Raw genomic sequence first — 13,527 nt, 5'->3', positions numbered from 1 at the left:
TTAAGAACCTCTGACTTAGAACCAAAAGGGATTTTAGAGGGTATATGGTTCAATCACCTTATTTTACAGATATGGAAACTGAGGCCCAGTATGGTGACATGATTCTCCCCAAATCACTTCCCGCCTGTGAGACATAGTTTCTTCATTTGTAAAAGAAAGGGAAGGGCTAGATGGGCCTCTGAGGGCCTTATAACTGGAAATCTGAGACTAACTCTACTTCTATCATCAAGAAAAGTTTAGAGTTGGCACTCCGTATGTGGAGGTGGCCCAGCCTGGTTTAGTTTCTGTCGGAGGGAAGTGGAGTTTCTCCAGATCCAACCCAAGACCCTGCCCACAGAAGGATGTGTGTTGGCTGAGGCAGTTTGCTGTGGTTCAAAATTCAGACTTCTCTGCGTCTGACGTTCTCTCCCTCTTCCACCATCAGGAGCCACCTTCATTTCAGAGCTCCTACCTGGCTAATCTCAGCTGTAGGAAGGAATTTTCCCAGACAATATTTGCCTTAATCTTCATCTCTTCCTCCACTTTGAGTTTGGCAACCAGGAGAGCTGGGAGTTCTTTTGTGGGAAGTTTCCAAGTCTATGAATCTTTCTTGAGGGAAAAAAAAAAGTCAGCACGACTTGATGTTGACTGTGAACAGAATTACAATATTGCAAGGGAAACATTTCCTTCTAGTGGGATTTGAGGTCCCTCTAAATCAACTGTGTTAATTGATTGATTGATCTATTTATTTATGCGCTTCCTGTTTGTCCCTCCCCAATGGAGTATAAGCTGCCTGAGAGCAAGAAATGTTTTATTTTTGCCTCTGTGTCCCCAGTGCCTAGCACATTTTAGGTACTTAATAAATGTTCATTAATTTGTTTATTCATTCTGAAAACAGTGCCAATCTAAGTTCTCTGGAAATGGAGATTGTATGATCTCCCATTCAACAAATTTTTATTCGGTGGCTACAGTATAAAAGACACTGTGCCATGCACTCTGTTGGACACAATGTTGTACCTGGAAACAAGCCTTTATTAGCCACCTACTATGTGCCGGGGACTGTGCTAAGCACCTTACAAATACTATCCTGTGATCCCTGCCCACAAGGAGTTTATGGTTTAGTAGGAGATGAGAGGAACACACAAATGTCTTCTGTACACGTTGTATGTAATAAGTTAGGAGAAGGGAAAGGAATATGCATTTATTAAGCACTTTCTATATACTTCACTGTGTGAAGCACCTTACAAACATCCTTATTTGATAAGGATCATGGGAATGATGCAAAGTGCTGTGAGGGGCCCCAGACAAGTTCTCTTGCCATTTGATCTTAGGCAAGTCATTGTCTAGGCCTCAGTTTCCACGTCAGGAATATGAGACAGCGGGATTCAGAACAGTGGAGAGAATGGTGGATCTGAATTCAGTGAGCCTGGATTACAATTTTGGCTCTGTATATTTATGATTAGATTGTAAGCTCCATGAGGGTAGTGATTATCTTTTGCCAATTTTTTAAAATTAATTCATTTTGAATTATCAACAATCACTTCCATAAGCTTTTGAATTTTAAATTTTTCTCTCCCTGCCTCCCCACTTCCCTCCCCAAGATGGCACACAATCTGATATAGGCTATACGTATACATTCCTATTAAACATTTTCACATTAGTGATGTTGTAAGTAAGAATTAGAACCAATAGGAGGAATCACTAGAAAGAGGAAACAAAACACAACAGAAGAAAAAAAAATAGCAGATAGTATGCTTCCATCTGCATTCCAACTCCATAGTTCTTTCTTTGGATGTGGATAGCATTTTCCATCATGAGGCCTTTGGAGATGTCTTAGATCCTTGTATTGCTGAGAAGGGTTAAGTCTATCAATATTACTCATCGCACAATGTGGCTGTTACTGTGTACAACGTTCTCCTGGTTCTGCTCACTTCACTCAGCATCAGTCCATACAAGTCTTTCCAGGTTTTTCTGAAGTCTGCCTGCTCACCATTTCTTATAGCACAATAGTATTCCATTACATTCATATACCACAACTTGTTCAGCCATTCCCCAATTGATGGGCATTCCCTCAATTTCCAGTGCTTTGCCACCACAAAAAGAGCTGCTATATATATTTTTGTAAGTGTGGGTTCTTTTGCCTCTTTTTGTATCCCCCAGCACTGAGCAGAGTACCTGGCACATAGTAGGTACTTAATAAATATTGATTGATTTATTCTGACCTGTGTGACTTGGTGCTGGTTGTTTTGCCTCCCTGGGCCCTTCCAATTCTAGATCTTACAGTCTCCAATATTCCTTCTTCCAGCTCTGAATCCCGTCTGTTACAATTGCCAGCTGGGGAGGTCAGAGGAAAGGCAGCATCCTATAAGATGAGAATCTGCAGTATTGAGAAAACCTTGCTTATATCTACTTTAAATCCCTCAGGCAGTAAATGAAACCCATTTTTTGTCCTGCTGTCCCTGGGGCTGGAGCTGTCTACATAACCCAGCTAAGGAACTAAGATTTAAAAATACTAAAAACTTGCCCCCAAATTCGTCAGAGCTTCAGGGAACGTAGTGCAGTTCATTTCAAAAAAGTGACAAGACCTTGGTGTTAGCACCACCCTACCATACACTCTGTGACTTGGGCATAAAGCTGCGGGTGATTTTCTGCCGATAATCCAGGGCCCAGGGGTCACCACTAGTCTGAACTGACCATGAAAATGCAAGGTCTCATGAGACTAACAGGGACCTAAGAGAGATGAGGAAATTGAGGCAGGTCTGAAGTGGTTAAGTGTCTTTTCCCAAAGTAACACAAGTAAATTCAAACCCAGGTCCTCTTCTCTTTCCTCTGTACAACTATTATAGTCTTATTAGTTAGTTGCCCAGGGCAGAGTCACAGCCAGCATGTGTCAGAGGAAGGACTCTAACTCAGATCTTCTTGGCTTTGAAGTCAACTCTCTATTTATTGTGCCTTTCCTGTCAATGCTGTTCCTTCCCAGCAAAAATTGTAAAATTATTTTTTTTCTAATTTAGCTCCACAATAGAATGACAAGGTCTCTCCAAACTCAATTGAGAAAAAGAAATTGAGGTGGATTCTTTCAAATCGATGCCTCCGGTATCATGAATCACTCAGAAACATGATTGTGGGTTCTACCTGAGCTGTCTCATTTCAGAAGCAACCACCGCCTTTCTTCCCCTGTCCATAGCAACAGAGAACTTGGAGCGGCACTTGAGAATTTTTCTCTCAACCTTTTTTTTTTCCTTTTTTTTGGCTGGCAGACACTCTGTTCTCCTAAACATCTATTTTCCATAATGATAGCTCCTCTTGCATGGAGCTATTTGAATCCCAGATGATTAATCAAGCTTATGAATTAGAAATGGAAAAAAGAATATCCCCAAGTCCATGTTTCTGTCAGTGCCTGCCTATTCATCTGTAAATATCACTTACTTGATTGTATCCAGGGCTTTATATAGAATATTTTTATATATCCTGAGACAATATGGGGCTTTCCCTCTTTCTTTGGAAACCTAACTGCTAATTGTTCCTGTTTTGTTTGTTTGTTTTTTTTGTTTGGGGGCGGTGTATGCTGTTTCATTGGAGTGGAAACACCTGATCTGTAACTCAACCACTTTAGAACTGGAAGGAAATTTAGAGGTCAGTCATCTAGTTACAGATTAGGAAACTGAGACCCAAAGTCACATAGGTAAGAAAGGGAAACTGAGCGCTTTCAGCGGCACTATTTATAGTCTCAGAAAGTTGCCAGGGACACCGAGATTACTCTGAAGACATTGTGTGTTCTACCATATTGTCTCCTTTCCTTGTTTTGTGAAGTGGTGATTTAGCATATTTGTACTGAGTTAATGAGATTTATAGGGAGCCCTGCTATTGAATTTGGAAGCTGGACCAGGTAATAGAACAGAGAGCTTCAAATAACACATCCATTTGGTTTCTTTTCAAATACTAACCAAGGAAACCTAGTCATTGGTTGTGGGGAAGAAAGATGGTGAGAGGCGGACCCTTCTGGGGAGCAGGAGTCAGCCAAGGGAATATGTCGATGGGAGCCAAGCGGTTCAGCAGCCAGTGAGAAAGCAGCAGCTTCCCAAATGACAACAGGAGATGGCAAACTCAGTCACCACGACTAATTACAAGGCGCACTTTGGAGAGTTAGTATGGAAAAGATGAGGAGTGCCGAGTAGGTTTCTTCAATTTTCCTAATATACCCAAATATTACTGGGGAAGATATCTATGAGAAGCAGTGCGTGGGATAGCATTTAGAGCTGACCTTAGAATCAGGACGACCTGGGTTCCAAGTTTCATCTCTGATAGTCACTGACTGTGTTACACTGGGTAGGTCACTTAATAGCTTCCAGTGACCCCAGGCGCAACTTGCTAAGACTCTAAGTTAGTAAAGAATTTCTGATTTGTGTCAGTGGAAGGAGTTTCTGCACCATGAGTTCCTGTATCAATCTGGACCCCAAAACACAGCAAGGTGAGAAGGAGGCATGGCATAAAGGATAGAGAATCGCCCTAAGATCCCACCCCACTCCTACCTCGAGGCAGCTAGGTGGCACAATGGATAAAGCACCAGCCCTGGAGTCAAGAGGATCTGAGTTCAAATTCACCCTCAGACACTTACTAGCTGTGTGACCCTGGGCAAGTCACAATTGTCTCCCCACCCCCCCAGAAAAAAGTATCAGAAAGATCTGGGTTCAAATCTGACCTCTTTACCTCGGTGACCATGGGCAAGTCACCAAATTTCCCTGTGTTCCTAAGTCATTCTTTGAACCAAGGCTTCTTTTTCTTAGCATCTGGTCCACAGATTTACCAGGTTGGGTAGATAAATAGATTTCAAGAGGTCCATGAACTTGGATGGGAAAAAAAAATTCGATCTTTGTTTTTACTAGCCTCTAATTGAAACAACAGTTATTGAAAATTAGGGCAGCTAGGTGGAGAAATGGATAGAGCTCCTGGCTTGGAGCAGGAAGAACAGAGTTCATATCTCACCTCAGACACTTCCTAGCTCTGTGACCGTGTTTAAGTCATTTAATCCTGTTTGCCTCAGTTTCCTCATCTGTCAAATGAGCTGGAGAAGAAAATGGCAAACCACTCCAGTATTTTTGCCAGGAAAACTTCAAATGGTGTCGCAAAGAGTTGGACACTACTGAAATGACTGAACAAAATTTAAAGTTAGCGTTTGCTTCAATTATGCACGTCGGCAACAGATATTATCCTGAGAAAGGGTCCACAGACTTCACTAGACTACTAAAAAGGTCTCTGTGACCTAGACAAAATTAAGAACCCCAGCTTTAAGCACTATAAATTAGATGAACTGTCAAGCTGCATCAATGAAGGGAGTTTGCCTACCAATAATTCCCCACACCAAGGAAATCATAGGTCTGAACCAGAATTTGTGCATGTCTATGTATACCTGTATATGTACACACACACACATACACGTATTTATGTATAATCAGTATAAAAGGCAACATAAGGTCTAGGTTCAAGCCCCATCCTCCTGCTTTCTCATGATTTTTTTTTTTTTTTGCTTTTTGGTGAGACAGTCAGGGTTGAGTGACTTGCTAGGGTCGCATAGCTAGTAAGTGTTAAGTGTCTGAGGCTGGATTTGAACTCAGGTCCGCCTGACTCCAAGGCCAGAGCTCTATTCACTGTGCCACCTAGCTGCCCCCTTTCTCATGATCTTTTGATCAGTTTGACTTTCATGGAGAGAGATCCTTGGCTGACCCCTGCTCCCTGGAAGGATCCGTCTCCCACCATCTTTCTTCCCCACGACCAATGACTATGTTTCCTTGGTTAGTCTTTGAAAAAAAAAAGCAAATGGATGGACCCTAAGCAAGCCCCTGAACCCCCCTTTTTTTTTAACCCAGGGTCACACAGCTAATAAGTGTCAAGTGTTTGGTCTGAGGCCGGATTTGAACTCGGGTCCTCCTGACTTCAGGGCCAGTGCTCTATCCATTGGGCCACCTAGCTGCCCCACCCTGAACCTCTTTTGAACCTCAGGTACGCAACTACCTAAGACTAAGTTTCAGAAGAGGTGCGTGTTCTCTCTCGCCTGTTGGTGATCTCCTTGAGGGCAGGCATGAATTTTGCCTTTCTCTATATCACTGCCTTAGTACAGTGCCTGGAATGTATTATTATTAGTCATTTCAGTCATGTCTGACTCTTCGTGACCCCATGTGGGGTTTTCTTGGCAAAGATACTGGAATGGTTTGCCATTTCCTTCTCCAGCTCATTTTACAGATGAGGAAACTGAGGCGAACATTGCCCAGGGTCATACAGCTAGTAAGAGTCTAAGGCTAGATTTGAACTTGGGAAGATGAATTTTCCTGACTCCAGGCCCAGGCCCAGCACCCTATCCATGCACTCCACCTAGCTGCCCATCCTGGGCATTAATAAATACTTGTTGGTTGATGGTGACAGACATAGTCAGACCTACACTTGAGGAAAATTACTTTGATAGCTGTTTGCTCTGGTAGAAGGTAAGCTCCCTGAGGGCAGGGACAGCTTCATTCTTGCCTATACAACTCTAATTCCGATCCAATGCCTGGCATATAGTAAATGCTTAATAAATACTTGTTAACTGACTGATCTGCATTGCTAGAATGAATTTCTTTCCATCATTTGCTTAGACCAGTGAAATCACAAGTCTAGACCAGAAAAAAATCAATGTATAGTATATAGTGTGATATGTCTATATACATGCACATGTGCAAATCTACATCTATTTCATGTTCTTTGACATTTTAAAAATATATGAGTATTTTTTTTTTTAACAAATCAATGATTTTTTTTTTAATTTAAAAATGGATATAGAATAGTTGAAGACACACAGACTATCCTGTAGGACTGTCCTTCTTCAGCCTGGTGCTAACGAGCTGTCATCCATAGCTCCTGATAGAGAATCAACCCTGAGGGTTGGCCTGAATACAGAATAGTATATAAGGAACCTTCGCGTGGAAAAATGGCCAAAAAAACCCCCCAGCATTTAAAAAGCCAATCGGCGCGCATGTGTGTGCATTATTACTGGGCCACAGCACCAGAAGACCCTTCTACTTATTATTATCACCATTGTTGAAAATCAAGAAATGAAAAAGCTGCCTAAGCACTGTATTACTGTAGCACATAGCAAGAAATTGAAAGGAGCGTTGTTTTAGGATTACAAGCACTGATTTTGTTATCTTCCTGTTCAAAGAATTTAATAGAAATCTTATTTCTCTTGTTAAAAAAAAATAGGTTATTCTTGGTGAGAATTTGACTTCCAATTGCCCCGAAGTTATCTATGAAATTAAAGAAGAAACACCTGTTTTCCACAAACTTGTTCCTGACCCAGAGAATAATACCTACATCTACCTAGCATCTGGGAAAGAGGTAGGTTGAAATACCCACCTGAGTTCCCTGACTTCTAAATAAAATTGTTTAATTGATGTCATTTTCCAGCAGCGAAGCATTCCCTTTGAACTGCAGTTTAAATAGTGCTTGGAGACTCTGAATAAGCCTGCACCAATTCTCGAGAATCAAATTTAAAAATCTTACTGTCAGTAAGTAACTAGGAAATATTACCTATTTAGACATTTTTATTATTGGCTATATTTTCAGAGCCATGGTTTTCAAAGGTGGGGGTGTGCTTGCAAACGGGTGCATCAGGAGGGTAACTGAATTTGCCATTCTTGCTGGATTTAGCACTTTTAATAATACCTGTATGGCTGACCTCCCAGGGTGGCAGTGGTGGCGATGATCAAATTAGATTATGTTTGTCAAGGGCTTTGAAGAATATTCAAGCGCTTTATAAATGTCGACTGTTGTTATTATTATTGTCTCTGAGATGGATGGCTCTGTGGGTTTAGTGGTCTACCCTATGAGACATCCCCGTGAATTTGGTGTTGGAGATTAATGTCGGGCCAGAGACTCGTGCACGCTGCTGGAATACGAGTGATTTGTTTTTGTTTTTGTTTTTAAAAGAAGTGTGTATCGTGTTTTACTATGTAGGTCACTTGGTTAATTTAGTAGTCGCACCCTTCTGCATACACAAATTTAGGAGATAGCTTGATAACAGTGGAAAGAATACAGAACTTGTAGTCATTGGGCCTGAGTTCAAATCCCAACTCTGCCACTTAACTACTAGTGTGACCTTGGGCAAGTCATTTAAACTCTCCATGCTTCAGTTTCCTCAACTGTCAAATGAGGGGGTTAGATTAGGTGACCTTCTAAGGTCTCTGTTTGCTCTATCTCTGCAATATCTTCTGTGTATGTAGAGATTTGTAGTTAATAAAGCAGTTTGATCTCCATGATCTCACTGTTAGGACATTCTTTTTAGGAAGGGTCTGGAGCTCCACGCTCTAGGTCACAGGAGGTCCGGTCATCCCGGGATGAGATAACCATCTGATCATTAAAACCCCATCATAGAATCCTGGATTTAGAGTTAGTGGGCACCCTACATGCCATCCGTTCCACCTCTCTTTATCTGCCCTTCTAGCTCCCATATCCAATTTCAGCCTGGTGTGGGAGCAGAGAGGTACGAGCAAAGACATGAAGGGATGGGGCCACATCTGAGAATGCTTTGGGGACTTTCTGGTATCTGGTTCTCCTCTGAATGTCCACACCTCAGCATCCTCTTTTCTTTTTGGTCTCCTCAATATCACTTCTGTTGACTTCTGACCTTGTGAAACATCAGGGGACCTCATGTTAGGACTCTTGTGGATATATATCTATCTATATCTATATCTATTTATGTCTATCTTAACGTACTTCCTAATTGTTGAGGAATTCAAACCGATAAATATTCCTTTTGTGAGTTCCACACTAGACGTGCTGGTGAGTTTCTGCTGCCATGTTGGTTATAATTCTGAGTTGTCATCTTTACTTCTAGATAAGAAGAATTCCCATGGCCAACTGCAACAATCATCAATCCTGTACAGCTTGTCTGACAGCAATGGATCCCCACTGTGGTTGGTGCCATTCTCTCCAAAGGTATTTCCTGGATTCTTTCTCACCACTCATTTTAGAAAACAAGAATCTGGCGGTAGATAATATGATACTCCTTAAACACTGGGGATATAAGTACGAGAGTCCTTGCCTTTCAAGTCAAATGGGGTTGGGAGTCATTTATAATAATAATCAATGTTATTTCTGCCATGTTGTTTGGCTTGGGCCAGTCTAAGCTACCTGAGTTTTGGGGACCTGGCATTGTTTTTGCCTTTGTCCTCCAGATCAACCATCAGGGCTCCTTGAAAGAGAGGCAAGAGCCTTCAAAAAGAATGAGAGAGAACAGACCTTTGGACATTTTAGACAAGTCATCCACATTGAATTTATATGTGACCTGCCAAGGGTCACACAGCGAGGAAGTATCTAAGGCCAAATTTGAACTCAGGTCTTCCTGACTTCAGGCCCAACACTCTATCTATCGTACCATCTTTCTGTCTAGTTGGTTAAGAGTCCCAAAACAATATTTATTAAATACCTACTGTGTGCTGGGTATTGAGGAGACAAAAAGAATGAAACAGTTCCTACTTTCAATAAGCTTACATTCTAATGAAGGACATAACCCATATAAATATATACAGAATAATTTAAATAAGAATGAACATAAATATATACTACTCCGAGAACTAATTTAATTGTTATTATATAAACCTAACTAATTCTCAGCAACTTTAATAACCAATGCCATTTCTCCATGTTGTTTCTCTTGGGCTGGCCTGGGCTACCTGAGTTTTGGGGACCCATCCTTTTGTCTGTCTCTCCCCGCCTTCTCTGGATCCATCATCAGGGTTTTGAGAGAGAGAGGCAAAAGAGTCTTCAAAAAGAATGAAAAAGAACAGAGACCTTTGAACATTTTAGACAAATCATCAGCATTGAATTTATTCCTTTAGCTCTGTGGGAGTAATGCTGCTACTGCTGGTGTCGTCTTGTGATCAGACCCTAGATGGGTCTGACATCCCGTTTCTATCCTTAGGCATGAGATGCATGTCTTTTGTCTTGAGTGATGATGGTCTTTAGGGCCCACCCGAGCTCCATGGCGACTTGTAACTACTTTCCCCTTGTCATGGCAGTTCCTTGCATTGCTGGGACTGGCCTGGTTGGATCCGCCGTTGCCATGGCAACCCAGTTCTCTAGCTTTTGCTATAGAACCAAGGAGTAAAGACATTGACATAGCTCAAACAAGGAAGGGGGGGGCACAATCCCTGTCAGTTTGGTGCTTTCAAGTTTGTCAAGGTTGTGGGATGTGTGGGGGGGCAGATAAAGCCAAAAGGACCTAGAAAAATGCAAGGCCTAAGAGGAAGCACCCCGGGGTGGGGAGGAGGATGGGAAAGAGAAATAGAAGACACAGAGGGAGAAGGATGGGTGGGCAAAGATGGAAATGAACCCAGGACGGCAAGGAATAGTTCAAGAAGTCAAAAATGAACAAAGGAGAAGGAATCCTTAAGGTTTATTGCAAGCAGCTGAAACCGGGGTTCAGGGATCCCAGTAATTGCCCTTATCATGGGGCTGTTCATCCTCCCAGGGCTGTGTTAGTAAGAGCTATTGGCAGAGAAAAGAAGCCCAGCCTGGGAGCTTCTCATGAATAATTGTAATTGGGTAGGAACATTTTCTTCTTCTCGGCTTGTGTCTCTCGCCCAAGACCGGGCTTTGAAAAATTAACTGATCATGAAAACGCATTTCATTTGTGCCAGTCCCGCCAAGCACCTTGGCGCTGAGTTTTCGGATCCGTTCCCCATGTGGCTTGCTTTTTGTTTTTTGTTTTTTTTCTTTGCCTGGGTTTGTGTGCTAGGGGTGGGGATCGGGGGGACTGGGGATGTAGGTGTTGGAGGGCCTCACATCTGGAGTGTGCATTTTTTGTTAGTGAGTCCTGAAAGAAACTATACCTGTCCCCCCATCTGCCCAAGGGGAGAGAAAACGACTTTTTTTTTTTTAAAGCCCCGAAAGACCTGTCTGAGGTCTTTTGTTCTAGCAGAAATGATTTGATAATGACGCCCTCAGGGAGAAGCTTTCCTTTTCTGACCATAGGCCTAAGAGGAGTTTTTTTAAATGTCCAGTGTAGTCCTGATTGGCTTTAAAAGAAAAAAAAATACAAGGAAGGTCTACTTTGTCGGATAGGTTGTTTGAGAAAGACTAGTCTTTTTATTGAGTGTGTAAGTCTGTGTGTGTGTGTGTGTGTGTGTGTGTGTGTGTGTGAAAGAGAGAGAGAGAGAGAGAGAGTGTGAGAGAGAGAGAGAGATGGGGTGTGGTGGGGTGGGGAGTGATGGGGGAGGAGAGATGGAGGTAAGCTAGAGGGAAACTAACAGGGATGGGTTGAGAGAGGTGGGGGTGGAGTGGAGTACCAGGGAGACTGTGAAGGTGGGGTGGGAGCCAGGGAGAGAATGAGAGTGAGAGCCTATGAATGAATGAGGACCTTTAGGTAGGTTAAATCATCTGACAAGAGAGGTTGAAACAAATTATTTTTAACATCCCTTTTTGTTACTAGGTTAGATAAAAACAGAGACAAAGGGCAGGGTCGTTCCCCTCCCCTTCTTTATGTCTAATTGTTTTTCAAATGGTTTAATAAAGTGGAGTTAGATCTTATAGCATAATATCTTATGTTTGACTATCACAAAAGGTTCCCAGGATAACCCCTCTCCCCATATTAAATGGAAGGGTCACTGAGCTCAGTTATGATCCAAATGAAACATCCCAAGTATGAGACCTGATGCTAGAGTCATCTCCTAGTCAGGGAGTAACTATATTAGGGGCATTTGGACACAGGTGACATGGGTGGGGGAGATTTTTCTATCTCAGTAAAATCCTTTAGCATTTATTAAACACGTACTCTGTGCCAGGCATTAAAAAGGGAAAGACAATCCTTTCCCTCAAAAAGCTTATATTCTGATAGGGGAAGCAACATGGAAATGACCGTGTATCTATAAGAGAGAGTAAATAGAAGGTAATCTCAGGATGAAGGCATTAGCAGTGGGGAAAGTGAGGGAGGGGGACAAATCTAGAAAGGCCTCCTGTGTAGAAGGTGGGATCTGAACTGAGTCTTAGGTGAACAGGGAGAGCAACCAGCCAGTGTTAAGACACAGAAATGGAGTATCTTGAGTGAGGAACTACAAGGAGGCCTACGAGGGGACCCCATCATGACAGACTTTAAATGCCAAACAGAGGATTTTATATTTGATCCTTTTGGGAAGAAGGGAAAAACTGGAGGTTGAGATGGGGTGGGGCCAGGAGGGAGTGACATGGTCCTGACCTACACTTTTGCACTTTCAGAAAGTCATTTTGGCAGTGGAGTGGAAAGGATGGGTTAGAATGGGGAAAAATGTGAGGTAGTGAGACCAATTACCAGGTTAATGCAGTAGTCTGTGTATGAAGTGATGGGGGCCTGCACCAGGCTGATGGAAGTATCAGAGAAGAGGGAAGGGTATGTGTTGGAGGGATGTTATGAAGGTAGAATCAACCAAATTTGAAAATAGATGGGGGATGTGTATGTGGGTTTAGTGCAAATGAGGAGCTGAGGGTAACTCTGAGGTTGTGAGCCTGGGTAATTGGGAGGATGGCGCCCACAGCAGCAGGAAGAGAATGAGTTGGAGAGTACCTGAGTCCCAGCTCTTAGAACCCTCGAAGCCGCCCCTCGCCATCATTCTGGGCTGCCAAATTCCTCCGTCTGACCCTGCTCCTAAGACCGGTCAAGATTAAGTATTCCAAAAGGAGATGTTTTCTTAGAACCGGGGAGCCATCCCACTGTGTTTATTTTAAATGTCACAGATTTATTTAGAAAAAATAATTTATTTTCTCGACGGAGGAGGTTTGTGGTCCTAGCCTACGTGTTTAGAAAGAAGAGTGGGAAAGAGGATTTGCTTTTGATCAGGTTTGAAAAATGGGCATCCCATATAAACAGATAAAAGCAATTAGGTAAACAATGAGCGAGGAGGTATCTGGGATTTTTATTGTTGAAACTTGAGTTTCAGCTTTAGCAGAATTTGTCTGTGTGTGTGTGCATGTATGCGTATCTGGTTAGCCACATTTCAAGGGGTGCTATCTAATCCATCAAGCAGTTATTAGGCACTTACTCTCAACAAGGCCCTGGGGGTACAAAGACAAAATGAAAAAATCCCTTGCCCTCAGCATGCTTACATTCTACTAGGGTGATAGAACATTTCTGAGTCTGATCTTGATTATGTTCCAATTTAGTGTCTTATGAGTCTATTTAAGTCCTCTCTTTTTCTCCTTCTCCTCTCTCTTTCTTTCTTCTCTTCTCCTCCTTTTCCCCTTTGTCTTTTTCTCCTCTCTCCTCTCTCTCTCCCTTCTCCCTGCCATGTCATCATCAGTGCTACTATAAAAAAAAAAAAGATTCCTAATTCTTATCCCTAGAACGCTAAGCCAAACAAACAAACAGATGCCATTCCTAACAGCGTAGGCTTCCTTACATACCTGGAGTCTTCCACCTCTCTGCTGAGAGGAAATATGTTTCATTACCAGTGTTCAAGATTGCTTATTGCCTAGATCAGATTTCTGATGTCTTCCCCCCCCCCTTAATAGTATTTTATTTTTTCCAATTACATGTAAAGATAGTTT

The 13,527-nt window shown here is 42.3% G+C and overlaps 1 protein-coding gene across 1 annotated transcript in view; it reads left to right on the top strand.

The window, feature by feature from the left end:
- PLXNC1 (plexin C1) overlaps positions 1-13,527 on the top strand; it is a gene marked incomplete at its 5' end in the record, with an annotated part of 215,740 nt that overhangs the window by 17,469 nt on the left and 184,744 nt on the right. Inside the window, 2 exons of the mRNA XM_027855804.1 lie at positions 7,213-7,347; positions 8,846-8,946. Of these exons, the coding sequence (XP_027711605.1) occupies positions 7,213-7,347; positions 8,846-8,946 (236 nt within the window). The remainder of the gene's footprint in view (positions 1-7,212; positions 7,348-8,845; positions 8,947-13,527) is intronic.

The sequence above is a fragment of the Vombatus ursinus genome, unplaced genomic scaffold (assembly GCF_900497805.2).
Source record: "Vombatus ursinus unplaced genomic scaffold, bare-nosed wombat genome assembly UNPS02011334.1, whole genome shotgun sequence".
Lineage (NCBI taxonomy): Eukaryota > Metazoa > Chordata > Mammalia > Diprotodontia > Vombatidae > Vombatus > Vombatus ursinus.
Note: the sequence above shows the minus strand (reverse complement) of the source record. Positions and strands in the feature narration are given on the sequence as shown.